This window comes from Protomyctophum parallelum (assembly GCF_964188405.1).
Source record: "Protomyctophum parallelum genome assembly, chromosome: 18".
Lineage (NCBI taxonomy): Eukaryota > Metazoa > Chordata > Actinopteri > Myctophiformes > Myctophidae > Protomyctophum > Protomyctophum parallelum.
The window spans coordinates 30,729,096-30,756,080 of record NC_139716.1 but is presented as its reverse complement, the minus strand read 5'-3'; the positions used below and the strand labels follow the sequence as shown (position 1 = coordinate 30,756,080).

General features: G+C 42.8%; 2 protein-coding genes across 2 annotated transcripts in view; one reads left to right on the top strand and one right to left on the bottom strand.

The window, feature by feature from the left end:
- The window catches only part of LOC310875323 (uncharacterized protein), a gene marked incomplete at its 5' end in the record, with an annotated part of 119,778 nt that overhangs the window by 70,976 nt on the left and 21,817 nt on the right, over positions 1 to 26,985 (bottom strand). Inside the window, 2 exons of the mRNA XM_083788521.1 lie at positions 10,407 to 10,505; positions 19,835 to 19,936. Of these exons, the coding sequence (XP_083644647.1) occupies positions 10,407 to 10,505; positions 19,835 to 19,936 (201 nt within the window). The remainder of the gene's footprint in view (positions 1 to 10,406; positions 10,506 to 19,834; positions 19,937 to 26,985) is intronic.
- Positions 2,130 to 6,764, top strand: LOC310875613 (putative serine/threonine-protein kinase glkA; the record flags this gene model as incomplete). Its single annotated transcript, XM_083788902.1, has 6 exons — positions 2,130 to 2,159; positions 4,750 to 4,895; positions 5,010 to 5,148; positions 5,440 to 5,547; positions 5,631 to 5,919; positions 6,718 to 6,764. The coding sequence occupies exons 2-6, from the start codon at positions 4,750 to 4,752 to the stop codon at positions 6,762 to 6,764; spliced, it is 729 nt and encodes a 242-aa protein (XP_083645028.1). The 5' UTR covers positions 2,130 to 2,159.

The window sequence follows — 26,985 nt, the reverse complement described above, 5'->3', positions numbered from 1 at the left end:
CTATTCCACTATCTGTATCAGGTCTTCTTAGCGTGCCTGTTTCACGTCATCTCTAAATACCTAACCATCTGGAGAAGATTAGTTTTTACACCTAGATGAATGACCAGAATTACGACGATATGCGCAATGACCGGGCTAGGGAGGGTTACTGTAGATTTAGGGCTGTGGTTTGGCAGCCAGATATAGTAGCTTCCGGTCAAGACAGCATTCGTCGGTCAAGCCAGACAACTCTGTGAAGCAACTTTGTGACATGTGTTTGTCATATCCATTCACGAAAATATATATTTTATTATTATTTTTGTAAGATATCTTTAAAATATATTGCTATATATCTACAGCCTGTCTCGAGAGACTGCATAGATTCACAGAGGAAACTCAAAACGTGCCGCAGCGCGAAATCTTGAATTATATTTTCCTATTTTTGAATTGGAATCCTGAAAATTAACATTTTTATGTACCGGTAATTTCAAATGCATTTAATTACTTGCGCAAGCAGAGCGCGCAAGTAATAGTTTCGCCCGGCTCGTACGCACCGTCCCAGCCATCCCGCCACTTTTGATGCTGCCTTATTTGCTGGGACCAGATTACATGGTGTGTATATGTATAACTAGCTCTCAATGATGACGTAAGAAATATGTGGATTAAAGGACCCAATGCCAGAGTGTAATTGGTTTTCGATGGTGACGTAATGCCGATATGTTTTAGTGTTTTAAAGGTAATGCTCCTGTGTATACATGTATGTAATCTGGCACCACTGCCGTATCAGGCACAATTTGCTGGGACGGTGCATACGCATCAAAAGTGGCGGGTTGGCTGGGACGGTTTTTGACGCAAAGTAAACACAGTATACCGCTAATCAACTTACAAATTACATATACATATATATATAGTATATGTATAACTAGCTCTCAATGATGACATAATAAATATGTGGATTAAAGGACCCAATGCCAGAGTGTAATTGGTTTTCGATGGTGACGTAATGACGATATGTTTTTGTGTTGGGAGGATTAAAGGTAATGCTCCTATGTATACATGTATGTAATATGGCACCACTGCCGTATCAGGCACAATTTGCTGGGACGGTGCATACGCATCAAAAGTGGCGGGTTGGCTGGGACGGTTTTTGGCGCAAAGTAAACACAGTATACCGCTAATCAACTTACAAATTACATATACATATATATATAGTATATGTATAACTAGCTCTCAATGATGACATAAGAAATATGTGGATTAAAGGACCCAATACCAGAGTGTAATTGGTTTTTGATGGTGACGTAATGACGATATGTTTTAGTGTTGGGAGGATTAAAGGTAATGCTCCTATGTATACATGTATGTAATCTGGCACCACTGCCGTATCAGGCACAATTTGCTGGGACGGTGCATACGCATCAAAAGTGGCGGGTTGGCTGGGACGGTTTTTGGCGAAAAGTAACCACAGTATACCGCTAATCAAGGCCGGTTCTAAGGGGGGGCAAGGGTGGGCATAGCCCACCCAAACGTGTGTCCTGCCCACCCAATCAAAGATTATGGAGTGTGTGTGTGTGTGTGTGTGTGTGTGTGTGTGTCGTGTGTGTGTGTGTGTGTGTGTGTGTGTGTTTGTACAAACTACTGTAATGAAGTAATTGTTAATTTTATTAACTGTCCTACGTCAAACTGTGAATATCAGTGCATGGTCAAAGGACGGCAGTGAAGCAGGACTTTATTTTTATTATTATTTTATTATTACAGAGTCAGGACACCACATCATGAAACTGAAAGTGTTTGTTATCTTTTATGAAGTAATAACAGGTAGACACAGCAATGCTGGTTATCGCATAACGTTAACCTCTGTTGTACTTTCCCAATTAGATAATCTGATATCATCATGATGTGTGACTGAGAGGCATAATTTACTCCCCTGTTTTATCACTGTTAGTTATTCTGTTACTTATTACACTAAGTTATTCTCTTGAAACCACATTGTTTCATGGAAATCATCCACCCACATTTCCATGAAACCACGTGGTTTCAAGAGAATAACCTTCCTAATAGTCCTCTTGAGTCCTCTTGACTAGTCAGCTTATCATCATATTTAAGAGTTGTATAAAACAGGCAACTGTTGTGTTGTGTTCAGACCTGATACTGCCAGCCCATCTTTCAACAATACAGAGGTATGTACCTGGAAATATCTCTGTCAAATAAGGTCAAATAAGGTCCTATATATTTATTTATATTTCTTGTATGTAAAAACATAGAGGATGCTTATTGTAAACCTTGTCAGAAGGTAGTTTATTACGTTACCAAATAAAGTGATAATATAATAATTTTAAGTATTTTTTGCAAAAGATTTCTCATATGCGTACAACTCTCTCTTTATAGAATAGAACCCTGTCAGTAACACTTAATTAAAGGTTGGGTCTAGGATGCATTCTAATTGCATTTAAAATGCATTATAATGCTTTAAAAAAGCATTATAGCACTCATTATAAATGTTTATAATCATGTATGAAAACTTATAACAACATTTAAGTGCTGTTAAGGCATTATAAGCTCAGTGGAACAGCACATTATAACTATCTTAACTTAGATAGTTAGTGTCTTTGTTATAAGTTGCATAATTATAAACACTTATAATGAGTGTTATGAAGCATTGTAAGTGCATAATGTTTGTTTGATTGATTGACCGATTCTTTTATTTCCGTGTCCTGCACACACAAGTGCCCAACCCTCATGGGTTTATAAGACAAGCTGAGCAATGTGAAACTAGTAATTTATTTTACATGCTAACTTACCAGTTTGTCAGGATGTTTACGACTCCATTACAAAACTAAGCTCAAAGTTTGAGACAAGCAGAAAGCTGATGGCAGGTAGTAAAGTACCTTTAAAAAGTTGACATAATTGCAGTTTAGCTTTAGAGCACATATTTACCCAAGAGATTAACACATCATTAGCAGTAAACATAAATTATCTGCGCATTGACTAGCAAGATTCATGTTCCAATGCACTAGTCATGCAGTTGGTGCAATGCATAAGTTGTTTCCTAATCTAAGCATCTAGGACATCAAATGTCAGACATCTGTAGTGGCACACCCTCCATATACAGCGAAATACTCCTCACTGTTCTGTGTGTTAAATATTAACCTAATAATGGACCATCTTTACACTCTCACAGTGACTTGAACACTGAGGCCCTCGTTTATCAACCGTGCGTACGCCAAAATATGGGTGCACGCCAAAATTACCGAAAATTTTGGCATTTACCATTTCCGCCAAAGCTTGAAATTGAACTTCAGTAGGACAAAAAGTCACGTCTGGTCGGGAGCTGTCGTATGCTTTGTCCTCGGCTTTTTTTCTGTCGTACACAAGCGGAGCAGCATTGTCTGAACTGCTGACACGCTGTCACAGGCATCTAAGCATATGTTTTCACTCCTAAAATGTTAATATAAAACGATGTATATATATGTATATATGTAAAATACAATATAACATGTTTACAATGTATTAGTTTGTGCTTAATCTAACAGTGCTTTACTGACCTTGTTATGCGAGCGCACTTGTGAGATGATTTGGGAGCGCATGCTCAGATGCCTATATCACTGTACTGTCTGTGAGTGATATTATAAAAAAGGCATAAATGGACTGCACGGCATGCACGCCTTTATTTCCAAGTGACAATGACAAGCATATACAGCTTGCCTATTTGCAGTTGTAGCAGGCTATAGGCGTAAGGGGCTTAATCATTCACCATTTAAATAAGTGCTTTGACAGTTCAGATAAAAGCGAGATCATTTTAGGGCGTCGGGAGGACGGGACCGCGGCATGCGTCGCCAACACATACCAGCACACATGCAAGCGGCAAGCCTTCATCCATATGTTTATGATTCGTTCATCAATGATCAAATCACTACAACGTTGATTATGACTGCCTTGACGACATGATAGCCTATCTCTCATGCAGGCATCACTGACACTCACCCACAGGACTTACCACAGCAGTGCACAGTCTCACGCCTTCGCCGTGCACTGCGCACGAATGGGTAAAATTAATATAGGCCAGCCTACAAACGTATTCCATTCATGGCGATGCGATGTCGATGTGTCATGTAGGTGCGTGCGTGCATGACAGCAAGGCAAGCGAGGTGAGAGGGAAACAGACAGGGTAGGCCTACAACTTTATTTAATTCATGCAGGTGTTCGTTCTTTATTTATTTAACAACACACCAGTTAGTTGGGCAGGGCTTGCAAGTTGCGTGTGCGTGCGTCTGTGTGTGTGTATGAGAGAGGGGGGTCAGGCGGGCAGCAAGGCACGGGAGAACCTTTTTCTTTTCCTGTAACCAGGGTTTCCAGGACATATTGCATGTGTTCATGTCACAAAAACGAGGGCGAGGCTTGATTTCATAGGGCGTGCCAGATAGATTTCAGCCGTCACATTTATTAACGTCAGAACGAAATGAAGGAAGGATCAGCTGTTTGCGATCACTTTATAAATGCCGTGGCGACGTGGGTGTACTACGAAACCTGCACTCGAATCTGTGGCAGATTTTACACTCAATTGATAAATGAGGGCCTGAGGGTTTTACTGTGTGTACCCATGATCTCCTATCTTTTTCTCAGTTGTCAGGAATGTTAACAGCGTGAATCTACTAGAAGAGACACTGTACTGAAAGACAAGAGCAGATTGTTTAAACACAGAAGAATATACTGCATAATAGCCAATAACCTTTTACAAAACCTTCCCTGCTCTCCATCTTATTCATTTAGATGGCGTACTCTAACAAGACTATTGCAGCAGGCTGCTTTGGAAAAGTATACAAAGAGAAGTATGATGATACATGGGCTGCGATAAAGAGGGTTCCACAGCACCTCATCAGCAAGAAGGACCTAGAGCGAGAGTGCCAAGTGTATAAGTGAGTATGAGTGTGCTAATAGTAAATGATACATGATATACAACCAGAAGAAAAAAACAAAAACAAAACAAAAACACGAGGGTAATCCTTTGTCTTGATCATGGTCATCTGCAGCAAGGCAACTCATCCTAACATAGTGAAGCTTCTGGGAAACATAACTGTCAAGGATTCCAAATGGGTCCTGCCACTGGAGTTCATCTTTGGAGAAGATTTAGAGACCACCATCTTTAATGCATCGATGTCTAAAATACAGGTAAATACAGGTATCACTTCTCAGGGATGGGGTTGTCAAATATGGATTTGGAGTAAATAATCACAGGGTTCATAAGGATAAGATAGTAATCTCCCGGTGTGACAGCTGAATCCAACAATAAATCAACTTCAACCATGAATGCAAAATGTACATGAGGGACAGCGTGAACTTAATTAAATATTTTGTCTTGCCATATATATATATATATATATATATATATATATATATATAATATATATATATATAATCTCCTAAACATTCAACTTTTCTTTACCCTTTTTGTCACTACAGTTGACTCCATCCAACAAGGGGACAATTATCCTAGGTATGTGTGAAGGTCTGCTTCACCTCCACTCTAAAGACATTGTCCATCAAGACCTCAAGCCAGATAACATTATGGTGAGTTTGTCTTCAATATACCAGCATTATTTGAAAGTGCATGACAAGCTTGACAACAATTAAACTCCACCATTATCTTCCAGGTTGAGCATGCCACAAACAGGGCCGTAATCATTGACTTAGGACTGGCCAAGTTCTACCGCAATGGTCTCAACTCTGCCATGGACATGGGCAATCAAGCCTACTCAGCTCCCGAGGTGCTACAGTGGGGCAGCCAACGTGACCAGCGCTCAGATGTGTGGGCCATGGGTAAAATCATTGCAGAGCTCTGTGCCCGCATTAGACTGCACACGACCAGTGTCTGTCCCGCTAAGGTCAAGGAGACCCTACGGGATCAGCCGCACTGCCATGCAGTCTGTAGGATGGTGGAGAGTGACCCTACTGTGAGGGCTTCCATGGCTGGTGTCATAAATGACATAAGGAAGCAGGGTAGTGTAGCCTGGTGTAGCCTAATGTAACCTGGTGTAGCCTAGTGTAGCCTGGACCACTAGGGTGGGCAGGACGAATATATGGGGGTGCATCCCGCACGCACCGCATAGCGTAATAATCCCCCGAAATGCATAGAAAACTATGCTATCATCTCAGATTATCTATCTATCTATCTTCTCCTTCTTTGACCAATAGTAACCCAATTTCCATCCGCACCCTGTTGGCAGTGGCGTGCACATGCAGACATTTGGAGGGGCAGGTGCTCAAGTGAAGAAAAAAAAGGGCACCTTGTGGAGCGCGTGGAACCACCGGTTGTCTTAATAGTGTGTGAGATTTATAGATTTTGGGGCATAAATAATATATTGGAAGCTTTTAATCCAGAATTGATCAATGTCACCATGGGCCACATACTGTACACTGTACAAAACAAAAATCTAATGATCAAAAAACGAACATTCAAAAGGGCACATTGCTGTCCAGGGGGCAAAAGGGCAGGTGCTCTAGCACCACCCAGTGTCTTATGTGCACGCCACACTTCCGTCGGTTAACAGCACTTATGGTAAACAGTGTTCAGATGGGTTCAATTTCTCTAAAAATGCTGCCCACCCAATCAGAACTGATAAATGGTACTGATATTTTGTGGTATGTTTTATATTGGCTACAAATAAATATTCTCCATAACTTTTGATTGGGTGGGCACCGCACATTTCGGTGGGGTCTGCACACCCCTGTCCCCTCCAGAACCAGCCCTGGTGGAGGTGGAGAAACTGGGAGGCCCCTGCTACTGAAATAAACACACTATGGCAATGATTACCGGAATATTACAGAGATATTTAGCATTGAGTAAAAGTAAGAAATCATAAATGAATGGAGAAAAAAGAAGAAAAAGGAAAGAATATACTGTGTATAAATTGAATTGAGAGTCGGTCCAGCGCTTCAGTGAGGTGCATAAAGTTAATGCGAGGCCAAAACAAATGTATTATGGAATACTGTAATCAAGTATTTGTTCATTTTTATTGACTGTCTTTAAGGGATTATCAAAAACTGTCCTTTTGATAATCATGCTTTTATATTGTTTATGCAGTATATAATAATCTGTCCAACAGCAACACAGTTCCCTAAAAGATGATCGTCCGTGCCAACTTCATTCCATTCACTGCAATAAAGGTCTTGCTTCACTGCCGTCCTTTGACCATGCACTGATATTCACAGTTAATACAATTAACAATTACTTCATTACAGTAGTTTGTACACACACACACACACACACACACACACACACACACAGACACACACACACAGACACACACACACACACACACACACACACACACACTCACACACACACACACACACACACACACACACACTGTGACACACTGTGACACAGGTTAAAGGTTATCTCAGATTGTTTTGTTTTGCATAAGCCTACAATTTCTACTTTTGAGTGATCTCAAGGTGTGCCCACTGTTAGTCTTTTTCTCCCAAAGTTGATGACTTTATTGTTACACTTGAGTTTTTGTTTTTAGTTTTTTTTAGAGGGGAGATGTTGTGATAAGAAATAAGACTGCCCCCTGCGATGAGGCAGGTAGTTCTATAATAAAGATGGCTGGTGCTAATAAACTTACAAATTACATATATACAGTATAACTAGCTCTCAATGATGACGTAAGAAATATGTGGATTAAAGGACCCAATGCCAGAGTGTAATTGGTTTTCGATGGTGACGTAATGACGATATGTTTTAGTGTTGGGAGGATTAAAGGTAATGCTCCTGTGTATACATGTATGTAATCTGGCACCACTGCCGTATCAGGCACAATTTGCTGGGACGGTGCATACGCATCAAAAGTGGCGGGTTGGCTGGGACGGTGCGTACATCTCAATGATGACGTAAGAAATATGTGGATTAAAGGACCCAATGCCAGATTGTAATTGGTTTTCGATGGTATATAGTATATGTGTGTATGTATAGATAGTATATGTATATGTAATTGGTTGACAGTTTGTAGCGGTCGAAAGTACTTGCGCGCTCTGCTTGCGCACTAGTTGGCCATTTATGGCCTACTAGTGTGCAACAAGCAAGTATGCACTCGACAGAGTGCAGTTCTAGTTAGTGTGGTTGCCCGAATGGGCAACCAGACTCTAGTAATTGTAACACTTTATACTTATTATTTCACTGGAGTAGTCTTTATTTTGACGCTTTATACCTCCCACACTGTACGCTGTACGCACTTGAGCCATATGTCAAATTGACCGGAAAAATCGGGAATCGTGTGCTTGTATTTTGTTAAGAGAAATGTTGTATAGTTTAATTGATATGAATTTATTAGTGAATTAAATTTCCCCATTGACATGAATGGGAAAAGGCAAAAATTCACATAAAAGTATTTGTTCGTCGGAGACTGTAATCACTATAGTTACAAAACTTTTAGGGATAATTCAACATTATCCCTAAAATTATTTAACCCTAAAATTTTATCGGTCGGCCTCATGGTGGCGCTATAACAGCCCACTTTACCTTTTGGCTTATAACTCTTGAACCGTAGGTCGTAAAATCAAAATTATTTTTTCCCTGGATTCCTTGGGTCATGACGCATCTCCCCATATAGGCCACGCCCATTTCCGCCATGATAGATTTTCCGCCATTTTGAATTTTGTCCAAAACACACTTTTTGCTTTTCCTCCTACAGATTTCGTTCAAATCTCACAGAAATCGGCACACGTGATCTCTGGACCCATCCAATTAAAACTGAGCCGCAGAATTTTGAAAGTGCGTATCGTTCGGCCGTAATCGTCTTCCGAAGTTAGTAGGAGGGGCCTATATCACAAAAAATGCCATAAATCACGAACGGAATGTCCAATCCATCCCAAATTTCAATCACAGGTCCGGGGTGGTTCAATCAACCAAGTTCTAAAAGCAATTCCATTTTCATCCATAGGGGGCGCCGCAAATGCGAGAAATGTAACCGTTTGTCGCAAAAACATGAATTTCGGGGGTTAAATCCCCTCCGAATTACTTATGCATGATCTAAGGCGTGACTTGAAATTGTAATTGGCTGGCAATACTAGTGGGAGGGGCATATGTAAGCCACTGCGGCAACCACACTCTGCAATTTTTTAAAATTGCGAATTTTCTAGTTATACTTGTGTTGAAGCAAGTAATTAAATGGAATTGTAAACAGCTGAAACCAATATTATATCAGTATTCTGACATTAACCCATGAGGGCCACATTAAGTGAAGGTGGGGGCCGCATGTGGCCCCTGGGCCGCCAGTTGCCCATGTATGCCCTAGACTCTGCGGTGGTGGGCACATTCTTTACCCCTGCACCACCCGAGCGTCCAGATATACATGAAGTTTGGTTCAAGGATATCTGGACGGACAATGACAATGTGCAGGGATTATACCTTTTCAGCGCAAAATGGTGTCTGTAACAATGTTTCTCTCAGTGAGTCGTCATGAGACTTCTGCACAGGTGTGCACAGGTTAGTACATCATAAAAGAGTCTTTTTTATATTTCTTTTGAGGTACTAGCTTGATCCGGAACCGGTGTGTGGTAGTAGTAAAATATCTGCAGCAGGGTCCCAAAGAAACTGGCGCTAAAACCTACAGTATCAAATTTGGTACTGTAGGTACCTACAGTATAACATTTGGCTCAAGCCAGTTGAAAATGATATCCTGCAATCTGTCAATTCACGGTCTTGTACTGCTGCCTCTAGAGTCTAGACATGGGCTATCAGCATAGGCACATTAGCATTAGCGAGCAAATTCTAATCCTCAAACATACACAGTTGAACATCTTTACTGTGTATACTTTTGAAAACACATTTGAATGCCCCTGTCTTTCTGTCATTGCTCAAGGCATGAGGGGAACTGAGGAGAGTTGAGAAAGCGAACCCAGCAAGCACGGTCAGCACCTGAACAATTAGTGACATCTCGATTGGGGCCAAGACTAGTCAGATCTGGCCCAGAAAATCACCTGATTCCAACCAACAAAAATTCTGCCCGCGGCCCAGGCCGTAGCGTAACGGTCTGGGCACCGGACTGGTGATCCAGTCGCGGTGTGCCGCGGGTTCGACTCCCGGACCCGACACGGCCTTTACCGCATGTCATCCCCCCATCTCTCTCCCGTTTCCTGTCAGCCTACTTTCTATCCCTTAAAAAATCAATAAAGGCGTAAGCCACAAAAAAATTATAAAAAAAAAAAAAAAAAAATCTGCCCGCTAAGACGGACGTCCCTGGATGAATCAGAGAGAGTCCGATCGAGGCCAGATCAACTCAAGTCATACATCATAACTAGTCAGATCTGGCCCAGAATAAGCTATCTTATTTCAACTGGTGAAGCTAAGACGTCCTGGAAATGACGTAGGACGTCATCATGACATCATTTTGGCTTGCTGGGAACCGAAGAGGAGCTAACCTACGTACCTTTGTGGCCGAGTCCACGTCAGAGCCTCTCTCCAGCAGCTCCTGGACCAGGTCTAAATGACCCTCCTTTGCCGCCAGGTGCAGTGCGTTAAGACCATTCTGGAAGGAGAAGAAGAAGAACAATGGTGTAAGGGTGGCGAAATGAAACCAAAACAAAGAGGTGCGCACAAACAAAAGAAAGGAGGAGGGATTTAATACCTCCTCCTCCTCCTCTGCGTCCATAACTCTAACCACTACACCCGTCTTTCCTCCTTGTTTTCTGTCCTTCGACGGCTCTGTCTCGTGGCTGGGGATCAGTGTCATTGTTGTCGGTGCAGCGGAGGAACGGCTCTAATATCGAAGGCTAGCTATGAAAGCTAGGAGGTTATGTGTTGTGCCATGTCATGCTGTCGTGGACGAGGGCCAGCCCTGGACATGGAGTTATTTATAACCTCGATCTCTGTGTGTGTGTGTGTGTGTGTGTGTGTGTGTGTGTGTGTGTGTGTGTGTGTGTGTGTGTGTGTGTGTGTGTGTGTGTGTGTGTGTGTGTGTGTGTGTGTGTGACTGTGTGTGTGTGTGTGTGTGTGTGTGTGTGTGTGCGCGCGTGCGTGCCGAAATGTAAAAAAATGCTATCTGTAACTTTTTGAGGGAATGTGATTCTGTTTCGTTCAGACACCTTGTGATATGACATACTTATACAATTAATAATGCATGGGCATTGAATGACAGCCAGTGTGAATAGGGATACTGTATAATGGATATATGTGACAGTACCAGTAAAGACTGCTGGACGAGCGCTGGCGCTTTGGCATGGGGGGCATCAGCTAGGCTGTCTCCATATATGGAGCTCAAGGTGAAAGCCTTCGTTATTTCACCTAGAACTCCATATATGGAGACAACCTATAGCTCCATGTATGGAGACAACAGCGATATACAGGCCTGACATCAAATGTTGTGAGTGACGTGACAAAAACGCAAGATTTCATAGTTATCTTCGGTCGCAATAATGGTATATATGGCAGTACAAGTCATTAAATGACATGCCCTGATATTAAAGGGATTGTGACATTTAAAACACATTTTTGTAGATTTTTTGGCTTTTTTGGCTTTTCTTGACATCAATGTCACCAAAAAAAAACGAAGTTTGAACATTCAGTGTATTCTCTGCTTTCTGGACTTCTGTGAATAATTATGCAAAAATGTCTCATCTGGTTGGACGGCAGAGATATACGTAGATCTCCGCTAAAGCTCCGCCCCCTCCCCTCTGCTCCCTGCCTAGTGCCTACTGCCTCCGCTTCCTCATTGTGACCGCGACTTTGTTTCTTTGTAATACTTACTAATAATGGCTTCTAGAGAAAAATCAATCTGCTCTGTTGTTGGCTGTGGATACCAACTTACACTGGATACCAACTGGCCTAGATGACTCTTTTATTTTTGACGATGACTTCCTACCAAGTTGTCAAAGTAGCGCATCTTGGGTTGACAGGAAAGGGGGAATTACCGACATCTACAGGCTAAAATAATGTGTTTTTCCATGGCTTTTCAGGATGAAGATTAGACATACACAAAAACGAGAAAAAAAAAATACTGGAGTGGAGTTGAGTGTTCAAACTTTTTAGACACGTTTGAAGGACCATGGCCAAGAGTTTTAATGTTGTTAAAATTATGTTATAAATCATGTCATAATACCTTTAACAGATTACTGTATAATCAATGAATCATCTCTTTCTGGCGAGGATTCCAGCTGACGTGTATTCCTCATCACTGGGCATACACGCCGAGTAATACAACTCTGTAAGCAATACTGGCCGATTTCATCACCTTCTCTGTTCCATCCTAATGTGAAGAATATGCTGTATTGTTCCTGTATTGATGTGGCAATCAATAGGATGGAAGGCAAATGAAGATTACATTCCAATATCACTCTGGTGGAATTATAGTCGGGATTAAGGAGATAAAAGCATTTAGCAGGTTACTACCCAACAGAATGGGCCAACGTTCAAGTTTTAATGTGGTGTTCCTAAGAGAAAATCCCAGAAAATCAAGTAAAATGAGGGCATAGGAGGGATAAAGCAATCAATGTTCAGAGAAGGTATCGTATGTATGAGATACTGTACGTGTACAGTTTAACACAATGTAAAAAACTAAAAACTAAACTAAAAAACACAATTACTTGCACAAGCAGAGCGCGCAAGTACTGCGATCGGCTGGGTATGTATATGTATGTCGGTGTTGTCCACCGGCCAATAAGGGATCGGCTTGGTATATGTATGTATGTCGGTGTTGTCCACCGGACAATAAGGGATCGGCTTGGTATATGTATGTATGTCGGTGTTGTCCACCGGCCAATAAGGGACCATATTACTAATGTATCACGCACTCACTCACTCACTCACTCACTCACTCACACACACACACACACACACACACACACACACACACACACACACACACACACACACACACACACACACACACACACACACACACACACACACACACACACACACACACACACACACACACACACACACACACACACACACACACACACACACACACACACACTTCATCTATTGTGCCAACGGAAGGATGCTGTCACTGATATGTGATCAAGTGAGCTTCACATAATGTACTGTAATAATATCTCTAACATCACACAGTATGGATTCAGAATGTTGAGTTGAAAATCACTCATCACTTATATAACTGGATCTTAATGATGGTGAGAGACTGAGCCAATGACAGAATGCATTATCACTAAAGCGGTACAGGACAATAAGGAATGTGTGATTAGTTACAATCATGGCATACAATATGAGAAAAACTGTCAGTGGGTCATTTTGTGTATATGAGCACTATTGCAGCTCCATATTTATATGTATGCACTGCATTTATATAGCACCGTAGTCTTCTGACTATTCTGACTCAAATTCACCCTTTCACAAACACATTCATACACTGATGGGGTTCAGTGTCTTTCTCAATGACACAACATTACGAAGAGCCAGGGTATAATATAGCCCATTCTGTCAATATATCTGAAAGCTGGAAAAGTGTGCAATTTGAGTTGACTGTTTTGCGATGTCTTAGGATACTCAACTATCGCAGCTTGCTCAAAATGACTATAATATGAGAATCTAACAATACATCTGAGGTGAATTTAGGGTTATTTCTTCCCCTAATTCTCTCGGGAGACGTTTCTCTGTGACCCAGAATAGATACAGTAACAATAGCTCGTTCAGCAGCCCAGGCATTAGGCTCCATTTTAAAAAGAGCTGCTGGGTCGATCATTAATTTCCTCTGTGGCTGATTGGATTGACAACCACGACCACCTCAGGCTAGGGCATTAAGCAACTAGTCGACTCGTTTACTAGTCGACTAGTAAACCCACTAGTCGACCTTGTTGGTACTGGTTGACTAGATGATAAGATTTTGTTTTCTTCTTTTTTTCCCCCGATTTTGTAGGCCTCAATATCAGGTAGATTGTAGTTATAGTCACCAATGTACACAGTTTTTAAAGGTACAAATATTTATTTCCAATTTTATTTTTTACATAATGGGTAGTTAGACAAGTACTAGTAAAAAGTAAAACAACTAGTAAAACTAGGCAACTAGTCAAAATGACTAGAAGTGAATGCCCTACCTCAGGCTATAGTTTTTTTGTTTTGTTTTTATTGCGATCGCAATGAGCACTAACTATGAGACCCTGCAGATCATGTCTGTGTGTGTCTGTCTGTCTGTCTGTGTCTGTCTGTCCCGCTGTGACACCACCCGCCCGCCACCAGAGGGCGCAGCTGTAGCACACACACACACACACACACACACACACACACACACACACAGTAGAAAACATAAAAAAAATTACTAACTAAAAAGAAGAAAAAAAGTACGTAATTTATTCTAATTGTTGTTATTGCAATTTACGAGCTGCGTTCGCTTCCCGCATTTGCACGTCTTACTTGTCTCCACTGGAATTATTGGGTCCCGACTCCCTAGCTGTACCTTAAGTTGATTCTATTATTAACTTTAAGTCCTCCATAAGAGCTGTCTGTATAGCAGCTGGACCTAATTATAACCATCAATTAGTTTAGATGTAGCAGGTTCCATTGACAGTGCCAAATCTTGTTGTTTTGCTATTTTACTTATCTAGTAGGATATTGTACATCGGAAATGGTATGAATGTATTTATTATTGATTTTACGTGTCTGTAATGTCTCTGCTACCCCCCGATAACAGTTTACCCACATTTGCACTCAAGAACCACAATGGCCATTTTTATTAGCAAGTAAACCCGGACTGGATCTGTGGATCCAGATCTTCAAATAGTAAAATCTCATCTCAGTTCACATTTAAATTGCTGGGCTGGTATGTGACTTTGGGTGTGGTCCCTCCCTTCTATTGACTGACACCAGGTACAATATAGTCTACTGTAAGCATTGATGACGGTAGATACACACCTGATGTGACATGCAGGGCCTCATAGCTCAGTGGTTAGAGCACTGGTCTTGTAAACCAGGGGTCGCGAGTTCAATTCTCGCTGGGGCCTATCAGCTTTTTTTTTTTTTTTGTCACAGTCACAGACTTTGCCTGTCTAGCTCTTGTTTTTCTATGTTCTACTTGTTTTGATTCTATGTTCTGTTTATCTAGCTGTTGCATGTCTATGTTCTTGTTCTAGTTGTTTTGGTTCTATGTTCTTGTCTTCCCCATGTGTTTCTCATGTGTAATCAGCCCTCCTGTGTATATTAGTCTTGTTCCCCAGTCAGTCCTTGTCGGTTCATTGTTTAGTGTCACTCTGTATTTGTGATTTCTGTCCTGTTCACCTGTTTAAATAAAATACCCAACCATGGGTTTTGATCACTACTCCTGCCTGGCTGTCCTGCATTTGGGTCCTCACCACCACCACCACCAGATCGTGACAGAGTTGATGAAAGCTCCACACCCCGCACAGTCACACACACACACACACACACACACGCACACACGTACCTTGTCCTTCATAGCCTTTATCTACTGCATTCTATCAGCTCCAGAGGCAGGCGTTGGTTATTATAAAAGTAACAGAAAAAAATAAAACTAATTACAGTTTAATGATATAATTTTACATTATATAATTCTGTCCATTTAGCTACTGTTTTTTGGTCTATATTTTGTGTATTTTTGTGTTCATTTATGTGCTAAAAGAGTGACTTTGAGAGCTGTTTCAGCCTACAATGTAAGTCAATGAGGAGCATATTTTTGAATGATCAATTTCGAATCAATCGAGGAATTATTTTTGATTTCTTGTCCACCTTTAGAGTTGAACAATGGCAAGGTAACTATACAACTCAAAGTTATTGTTCTGACTTGAAACAGGACTCATCATCAAAATCTGACCTGAGACACAACATAATATGAGCCTTTTAACCCAAAGGACGGAAGCAATGCAAGGAGCAAACTCATATAATGGTGGACCCACTCGCCAGTCTCCAATAAAAACCCTACTGTCTGCAACCTCTCTGGCAGGCCCATCCATCTTCTCTAACCCAGCCAGCCATCTCCACTGCCCTCCGTTCACCACGCCAGGTGGACAAGCTGTCACATCGTCACACAACATGACCCCTATTTATGGGGGCGGCCATCATACTTAGTGGGTTGAGAAGCAGTCTGGTGTCTCCAGCATGTGTCAAAGTGTCCCTGAGCAAGATACCGTAGTTACAGCTCGTACTTAGAGCGCCTCTGAGCAACCATCAGTCAGGTGAAGATGACTTGCAGTAAGTGGTTAATATCTGTTCACTCATAATACGTATTCTAGATGTATTGCCTCCATGGTTGTTCCGTGCGACTAAAAATGTAATTTGCCAGGGCTGGTGTATTTCCCCGGGACGTGTTGGGGGAGGGGGACAAAAGCAGCCCAAACACTAATTAGTAATTGTCTCCACCAGGCCGAAGGCATGGGGGGAGAGTATGTTTTGCACTCCGTCCGTCCGTCCGTCCGTGTGTCCGTCCGTGTGTGTGTCCGTGAGCAGCTAATCTCCGGCACCGTTAACCCGGTCGATGCCGAATTTTGCACACACACTCCCTGGATGCCAACGATGAACCTCTGCCCCAAAATTTCCAGAACGGCCTGTTATAGCGCCACCAGGAGGCCGCTTTGTGCAAAACAAGTTTTTGCACAGTACACCTACAGATTTTGTCCAAACATCGCGCAAATTGGTACACAGTCTCTCTAGAGCCATTCAACGAAACGGGTCTTTCAGATTTCTCAGACTCCATCCTGATTGGTTAAGATTGGCTTCCAAAGTTCACAGGAGTGCTCAGTTTCAAACAAAATGCTGCAAATCATGAACACATCAAGTGATTTCCGTGAAATTGTGCACGCACATTCCCACTAGGCCGAGGAAGAAATGCCACATGAACAATTTCAACTCAGCCTCAAGGTGGCGCTATAACTGGCCGAAAAGTGTTTTTAACTCTAACTGCACGGATCTGTGGATAACTTTGTATGCCAACTCCCTAGAGGCCAAGGAAGAACCTTTGCCTGGAATTTTTTACTTTTGTTGCCCTTTTATCCAACCACCAGATGAAGGCAAGCTGCAATGTCCTACATTCCTATCCTGGTGGAGACCTGTGCCCAGAAGGGCACTTTTTCTAGTTAACACTAATTATGTAGAGGCCTTAACTCGTCAACATGTCATTGAGACACTCTCAGTACTAAAGAGCAGTGTACATAAAAAGGTCTGCCGTGCCATTAAAGTCATCATGGTGGCTGTTGAATTACTTATTTTCTACTCGAAATCTGTGCTTCACTGTACAGTGGTCCAGACGACGGGTTTGACAAAATAAGGAGCGACTAGCGTACTGTTCCGGAAGCTGTTCCTGACAAACGCAGTGAATAATGCATGTGATGCTGTTAATCTTATTATACAGAGAACTCCAAACCGCAGCTCCGGGCTTCAAAAGCAAGCCCCCTCTGCAGTTGGTATTAACTACAGAGCAGAACTAGCAGAACTGTCCAACATTAGTAATAAGAGTCATCTTTATCTTCAGGTCATGGCGTAGGTACAGGGTCTATATATCCACTGGTTGGGGTTAGGTTTTGGTATTGGCCTGTAGGGAAATATACATGCCTATTGAGGCCCAGCTATGAGTGATATTTCACTGGTGTACAAGGCATAATTGCCTCTTTTTGTCACTGTCATGTCTGTGCTGTGTTGATTGCTGTCGTATGCGTGCAGGTGCATGATGACTTCACCGTGTTCTCAAGGTCAAGCACACTGGTGATCTACAGTATAATGACGATGATGCCGGATGCACCTCTCCAAAGATTGGATTGATAAGCTACACAATTGCACTTGGCAGGTTTTGATTGATTAGTAAACATGTGCTGGATGTATACGACCATCCAGGGCCATTCCCCATGCGCCTATTTTTCATGGTTGTCATGCCAGCAATGGATGTTGTTAAACCTCGCTTGCTGTAAACGTTCTTTCTATGCAGAGGAGTGGTACCGTACGTACTGTAGGCCTACTGGACCTGGGAATGTGCAACTTGTCTCCTGCACACTGACTATGCTTGAGGACGCTCTCTCAGGCCCAACAACACCCACCATGTCATTTAATATAAGTGACAATTAATATAATTAATATAAGAGTGTATTTGATTCCGTTGATCCGTTGTTCCTGTGTGTATGACATCAAAGGAATTTGACTCTAGACCATATCACACGTACGTGCACGCGCACACACACGACACACACACACACACACGAGCGCACGCACACGTAACTGACCATATGGACAGACAGGGAGGGGAGCTGTTGGGAGAGAGGAGAGGAAGGGAGAGAAGACAGGAATAGAGAAGGAGCCGAGGAAACAAGTACCTCAGATAAGATAAGAGCTCATATTGCAGGATGTACGACGGCCAGAACAGATATGAGTGAGTCTGTGTTGAGAGAGGAGGCACGTGGATGGGTCTGAACAGAACAGAACAGAAGTGGAGAGGGGAATGGAAAAGTCCCACACACACACGCGCACACACGCACACACACACACACACACACACACACACACACACACACACACACACACACACACACACACACACACACACGCACACACACACGCCACCAAGTATGAGTGCTGGCTGTTTGCCTGTGTGTCCGTTGTTGGGCTCAAACTATTTCCACCCTATCAGTTTTCACTGTCCACCCTCTGGCCGGAATGCTAATGGCTTTGGAGGACATGATCATGATGACCTGAGCCTATAAAGACAGGAGAATGATTCAAACCCACAGAGAGAGAGAGAGAGAGAGAGAGAGAGAGGAATGACCCTTCCCCCCATCAGTCAGAACTGCAGATCTGCACATCTTCCACTGCAGTCTGACAACAACTCACGTCTTCAGTTCAGAGTTCAGGCCCTACATTACTTAACCCCCAAAACACTCTTAATCCCTCATTGGAGAGAGAGTATGTTTTGCACTCCGTCCGTATGTCCGTGTGTGTGTGTGTGTGTGTGCGTCCGTCTGTCCGCCTGTTACCAGCTAATACGTATGTTAACCCGGTCGATGCCAAATTTTGCACACACACACCTTGGATGCCAACGATGAACCTCTGCCCCAAATGTTCCAGAACGGCCTGTTATAGCGCCACCAGGAGGCAGACTTTTTTGAATATTACTCCTCCAGATTCTGTCCAAAAATCGTTACACACTATCTCTAGAGCCATGTGTTCAAGCCGGATCTGTCCGATATTTCATATTCCGCAGGTTCGAATCCGATCCCGACGGCCTTTACTGCATGTCACCCCCCCATCTCTCTCCCCATTTCCGGTCTATCCCTCCATAAAAATAAATAAAAATAAAGGTGAAAGCCACAAAAAAAAAACATAAAAAAAGACACAACAGCAGGGGAATAATTATGTGTAGCCAAAGATGCTAGTTATCATGGTCAACGTAAATGTATGATTGTTAGCACAAGCCTTAGAAAGTCTAAAGGTCACCTTGTCACTTTAAACAGATCGACAGCCATGGTCTTGATCCCCAGACCATGAGAGGTGACATCTATAAATGATTGTGTGCCAACCGAACCTGTACCAAACATTGGTCTCTTTCAACCACACAGCAGGTCCAGAGAGACTCAAAGTCACATAATGTAGGTAAAATAATAACCTGGTCAAGAATGACAGCGTGGCCCAGGCCGTAGCGTAACGGTCTGGGCACCGGACTGGTGATCCAGTCGCGGTGTGCCGCGGGTTCGACTCCCGGACCCGACACGGCCTTTACCGCATGTCATCCCCCCATCTCTCTCCCGTTTCCTGTCAGCCTACTTTCTATCCCTTAAAAAATCAATAAAGGCGTAAGCCGCAAAAAAAATAAAAAATAAAATAAAATAAAAATGACAGCGTGCGTGCGTGCATGCGTGCGTGCGTGCGTGTTTCTGTGTAATCCATCCATCTCGTCTCCTGTCCTACCTGATTGCAGGTGCCGATGTCTACTCCCCCCTTGAGAAATTCCAGAACTTTGTCGATGTTCCCGGCTCTCGCTGCCCGGAGGAAACTGGTGTTGCTGTCCGACTGGAAGAGACAGAAAGAAGCGCTGCATTAGAAAACCACTGTCATTGTGCTATAGACAAGTCTCGTCTATCCCCAATGATAATCACACAATTTAAAAGGGGGGGAAAACCTGACAGAAACTATAGTAAAATACGCACATCACTTAGTGGAGGTGCTGGGTTCAAAAGTAACATCAGAAAAAGAGAAGAGAACCCACACACTCATCCGCTCCAAAGGTTTATTATCGACGACGAGTCGAGCCAAGGCTCTTCCAAAACAAAAAAACCTGTGACTTTAGTTAGCACTGCAGATACATTTGAATACATTTTAATTTTAAGTGAGACATTTTCCTCAACATTTTGGAGAAACAATCAAGCTCAATAAATTATTGAACAGAACACAATGTTACTTTTTAGGATGAATAGGTTACTATTATTATTATTATTGTTGTTCCGTTATGTCTTTGTGCATCGTGCAGTGGAACCTATAACGAAAAGAAAATCACTGAAGATTACCTTTTATGGGGATAATAACAAATGACCATACTACTATTTCATGTGTGTGGACAATGGACATGACCTCTGTTTGTGGATGCCGAACTATAGCAATGGACCAACAGAGTTAGCAGAAAGCAGAATGACTCGGCATTTTTTACCTGTTACATTGGAATTCAGAGCCTGGCTGGTACCCAATGTTAAAAGGCACTCGGCTGAGTCTCACCTCCTGCTGTGATGAAACACTCAGCCAAGATAAACAACCCTGTGCTGACGGGACATTTATATCCTTCTATTAGACAAGCTAAGAGTTTGATAAGAGTGTGCACGCTTTCCCCCAAAAAACAAAATGTAGCCTGTCGAGGAAATGTGGAATACACTAAGTTATACATTTAAGGAGATCAAATCACCCATGGGAAACTAAACTATGAAAAGCTGTTTTCTGTCTTTACTGACATTTGACCTGTGACTTGTGGACTGAGAGAAGGGTCTTCCCATTGTCTCATCTGTTAAGACCCACCTACTCCTTGAGGGGGTAGGAATGTATTTAAGCTGAAGTCTGACTGAGTTGTGTTGAGTCAGTACAACGCTTCATTGCTGGCTCCGTATTCGAATACAAGATTCTAATACTTTGAAACTCTGAATTGAGTCTGTCTCATTATATTGTTTAACTGTTATAAGTGCTCTCCAAAAGATTCCAGAACACGCCTTATGCCTGACTATGTATCCCTCTGTCCCTCAGACGTTAAATGACATAAAGAACTACTCTGGTGAGTCTGGTCCAATTTTCACGTGCTTTAACTTGAGGTCAAAGTGTGCACGTGTACACTTCATCAAGATACAGTGACACAACAGAATGAAGTGTTGTATGGAAACTGACACGTCATTAGGAGTCCTGTCATCAGTTGACACATTCTAATACAGTAGAAGCAGAAGAGGGGGTGAAAAAGGACCACCAATTTCATGAAATGAGCGCCCAACAGTGCTGCAGCGGTGGCTGTATCGCACACAGCACACGCACATGCAAGCACGCGCACACACACACACACAGTCACACACACACACACACACACACACACACACACACACACACACACACACACACACACACACACACACACACACACACACACACACACACACACACTCTTTGATGTGAGCCCCAGTGGTCGGCAGTTTGATGGTGTCTGTGTGTGTGTGCTGCAGTGAGGCTGCACTGCATCACAAAGAGACCCTGCAAGGCCAGCTATCTCTGCAACCCTGGCTGAACTTCAGCTGCTGCTATATAACTTCCATCCTTCACCGAACTCGTCCACTGAATGGGGACCTACGGTATGTTAGCGCTGTGCACAACTGCTGTGCTAGTAGTTAAGTATACCACTGTCTTAAATCATGTATACTTCAGGGGTTTATCCTTGCTTGCCCCCCCTTCTTTTTCCCCTCTACACCAAATCTATTTGACAAAAACAGCCTCATACGAGTGTTGCATTGAATCTTGAGTTCACCGATATGCCCAGAATAGGGACACAATATGGGTTCAAGTGGTTAAATCTTGTAAATTGCTCTAATTTCACTACAGAAAGAGTCATAAGTATTCTTACTAAGAATGTTTCAATATCACACTGCTCTAGTGTGAAATTGGACTTAATGAAATATCTAATATAGGGAAAAAATGTATTTTTGGCATTTTGCATGATGACGTTGGACCTACGGTATCTGACACGTTGGCTAAATACCAGAAGAGGACCGCCTAAGTTTGGCAGAATTTGGACATGGAGAATAGAAAGGGTTTTAAGCTGACTATGCCAAATGAAACTGGCCAACAACAACCAGTTACTGTACCAGCGTGATGCTGACAGGCGGCTGAAGCCGAGTGGCTACAGAGAGGCTGAAGGTCGACAGTTTGACCCTCGGCTCACCCAGTCCATGTGTCAGAGTGTCCCTGAGCAAGGCACTTAACCCCTAACTAACAGGTCCCTCCTGTGCACTTCATCTGAGCCACCTGAGCGGTCATCAGCAGTGTGAAGGTGTAAAAGCAACAATATGCCCTGAAACCTCATGAAATACAAGCCATGTTGGTGTTTGTGTCAGTAAAGGAGTTAATGTTAGCGGTGAGAAGCTGACGGCTACTACTCCAGGACATCTTAATCTGATCATGAGTAAATCTGGCAGGGGGAGAGGTGAGTTGCACCACTCAGTTTACACGGGTAAGACTTTTCATCTTTCATCTCATGTGTTACGTGTAATGTTTCCCCTTGCCTGTAAATAAACATAACATGAGTCCATGACTGATGTGTTATTTGTCCTTTTAGGTTTTTTTCCCTGAATGATATGTACTGTACGTTACGCAACAAGTGCATCACAAAACATCTTTCTGCTTTTTGTGGCAGAGCGAGGTATAACGTTATTCTTTTCTATTACTTTCAAATAAAAATTCTTATCAGAATATACTGTTACAGCATATATACAGTATACTGTATAGGCCTGTATGTATATTTAAACACTTCAAATGCTGCTGGGTAGGGTTCGGTATCGAAATTAGGTTCTAAGTAGGAACAGAATCCACATTTCCCGATGTACCGGACCGGTTACTCATAAAAATGAGCTGCTCTACCTCCTGAGCCACTGCCGCCCTGTTAGTTAGTTGATGTGGGTCAGGTTATGTTAGTTGAGATTATGTTAGTTGGTCAAAATTCCCATCCCTAGTGCTGACCAACCAAGGCCATAAATTAGACATCATGTGAGTGTCACCCTGTGGGTGATGACGTGGGACATCAGCCCACAACCCGAACTGTATACCGCAAATGAGTCTGACATCACTGATGATGAATCATCTTCTGGTAGTTTCTAGCTAAATAATGCCTTGGCAGGCCTTGATCGGGGCCTATGACTCAGTAAGCAGTTAGCCGAGACGACACAGCGACATACATATAGACAGAGACAGGGTTAGCATTGTAGATCAGCGCCACCACACAATGGGACTGAACATTAGCCCCCCGGATTCCTTAAAGAGCCACAGGCTCGCATTATAAAAGACCTGCTCTAATCCTCCTTGTGTTACTGTTAGCTACAGTATGCTGAAGCCAAAATAATGACTTCTTGAACAAGTGGGGTTTTGAATGACAAGCACTTAACATTCATGAAAATGGGGGGGACTACAGTGCCTACCCTCTTCCTACAGAAATTGTTTCATATTAATCGGACAGTGTCCAAGGGGGTGAGTGTTTTCAAAGTGCACTTGGCATGAGGCATAACACTCTCTCAGCACAGGCGGGTTCTGCGCGTTGTAAACCAGCAGGGACCCCCACTATTGTATACAATTGTGTTGCAGATTAAACCTTTTCACAGATTTCTAAGATAGCTTTCATAGACTTGTTTGACGGCACTGTATACATTGTATGAATTCAGATTTTTTGTTTGTTTACACAATGATATTTTCACACAATTATAGTAAAAAAGGAGAAGAAATTAATTCCTATAACACAACGATTTGGCGGTTCCCCTGTAATAACTCTGAGGACCCCATTGCTCATCTTGTAAGCAACTACTAAACCCTTTCCTAAAACACACTTCAATGAAAGAATGTTATGTTTTGATTCTTCATAATGTTCAACAACATGTTTCTTTTGCTCTAGCCTGAATTATGGTCCGGCCATGACTAGACGGTCATAATTATCGCTCGCTCGTACACACACACACACACACACACACACACACACACACACACACACACACACACACACACACACACACACACACACACACACACACACACACACACACACACACACACACACACACACACACACACACACACACACACACACACACACACACACACACACACACACACACACACAAACTCACACTTAACCAAGTTTGTCAAGCGCGACAAAACGCAGCCGCTAAAGCCCTGCTCTGACAGACGACATCAAACATTCATCTACCCATTGCCTCTTCTGTCTTCATAAATGGAGCCTTTATCAATAATGTAAACACACCCACCGCCCACCCACCACCCACCCATCCCAGACGATCGACCAATGTCGCGGATACATCCAAACACCCCCCCCAGTTACCACGGAGACAAGCGCTGCCCTGCCTCCCGAGGTTCCCATGACAACAGAGCATTCGGTATAGTGGTTGCACACAGCGGAGGAAATCACATGGAAACGCTGGTGCTGGATTTAAACTCCCTACAGCAGTGGTTTCCAACGTGGGGGTCCATGGACGTCCAGGACAGGGGTCCTTCTATAGGGCGTTCCAGGTGGTCCCCATGCAGCTAAATCAATGATAGTATAGTAACCAAATTCGTATAACGTGTGTGCAAATGGAAACAAATTTCCGATTTGTGGTTAGGATTGAGGTCCCAGAGATACGAATCCGATATAATGTGGCCCAATGAATATCAAAGAGAAGAAAATGGTTGAGAACCTCTATCTGCCTCTTTCTCTCTCTCTCCCCACTCCCTCTCACAGTTCTCTCTGTGTTGCTGCTTTGGAAAAAAGGTCAAAGCAAACATGTGAAAGACCTGAGTCATTTGTCATCTGTGCGTGTATGTGCATGTGTGGCGTGCATTTTGTGTGTGTGTGTGTGTGTGTTTGCGTGCGTGCGTGCGACGTGTGCATGTTCCAAAAGCACCAACCTACAGTATGCACAATGGAGCCATTACCCCCTACCTCCATGTCCCATGGCGAATCATAGCCCACATCACTAGTACAGGCTACTTACGAGGCACGAGTGCACAGACACATGCACGCACGCACGCAGCCAACTGTGTCCTTGTTGATGTGATTGGAGAGAGAGACCTTCTATTCTTGGCCATCAGGGCAGAATAACAGATCATCACTGTTTACTAGCAACCGCACGCTGCAGCCACCGCTATGATCTGTGGGTGACTGTGTGTGTGCGTGCGTGCGTGCGTGCGTGCGTGCGTGCGTGCGTGCGTGCGTGCGTGCGTGCGTGCGTGTGTGTGTAGTCGTGCACATTAATGCACGAGCTGTCCCGCCTCACGAGAGAGGTAAATGTTGGCCATTCTATGCTTGGGCTTTCATGAGCCAGCATTGTAACATTGTACATAATGCCCTTGCTGTTCCAAATATCACTCAGATATTAGGGGGGGGAGGCACGAAACGCTCCCCAGGGTTGCCTTGCATGCCCTGCTTCTGTAGAACTAGGCTGAGACAAGACATGAAAGCACTCTGTCACTGTGTCACTACACAGTGCTCTAACATTACTGCAGGCTTATGTTCAAATGGTTTAATGGTTATATGAAAACAAAATCATTATCCATTCTACAGGTGTATTCCATATTCAGTAATCATTGCTGACATGCACAGAGACCAACACCAACTCAAGCGGGATTTGACCCCTCCAGGCAGCAAGTTCCAACCAATCAGAGCAGTCCTATAATGGACTGATTTGCATACCACAAGACAGAGGTGGCCCTTGAGTTTCCTTGATTAGGTATACGTTCATGCTAATTTAGAGTTGCAAAACAGAGGCACTTAATGGCAAAGTACACGACGTTCATAATAATGGAATATTCTGCATGATCTTTCGTTCATCATTTCAGTATTTGAATGTTATAGCTGAGATTAATACATAATATGATATGGTATCAGTTGTGGGTGTAAGGCAGGCTATACTGTCTGAACAAGCAATTTCATTGTACATGAAAAAGTATTGCATAACTTTGCTATAGGTTGAAACTTTGATATGTCCAAAACTGTTACTTTAAAAGTTGAAATATGGAGATACGAGGTTTGTGCATGACAGCGAGGATATTAAGTAACATTGATTGCGTAAGTCACATTGAAAGGTTCAGTAGACAGGAGGCTGCGTGTGACAACGTTGAGCTGGCGAGCTGCAGTGACAACGATTGTACAATTCACTAAGAAGAGAGCTGCTGCAACAGACACAGATGCAGACACAGTTAAAATGGAGTTTGAAAGTTACAATGAGTTTGTATAGGAAGGGGGCGGGGCAGCTAAAACAAATAACCAAATATCTAAATACTAAATCAAGCAACTTGAAAAAAACGGTCTACGGTGCTCAAAAAGCCCGAGTAGGCAATACAATGACCAAACGGTTTCCCTTTAAAATTCCTGTCCTGCTTTCTCCTCTGTGTGGAATACTGAACTTGTTGTAATACAATATAGGCGCTAAATATGCCACTTAGCGGCACTGTACAGTGACACCAACGTGCACATATGGGTCAAGGTGTCACAGGTCAGGAGGTGGAGCCAGAGGTAAAGGCAGAGCAGAGCCGGTCTAAAAACAGGTTGAGGGGTCTTCGGAAAGAAAATAGCTCAAAGCTCATGTCTTATCACTCTACACTCTACTACATCTTGATGTAAGTATATATGCAATTGTGCATACATTCATAGCACAAACTATTTAGACTATCTCCTATGCCACACCATGCAAACGTTTTGAATGTGTAATAGACTGTGCAACAGGACTTACTACAGAATCAGCAATCAAGGCCTACTTCTTGTATAATCTTAATTGATAGTAAGTTACTCCTGTATATGCATGTGTGCAGTTCGCGAACGACGTATTACAAATCACACC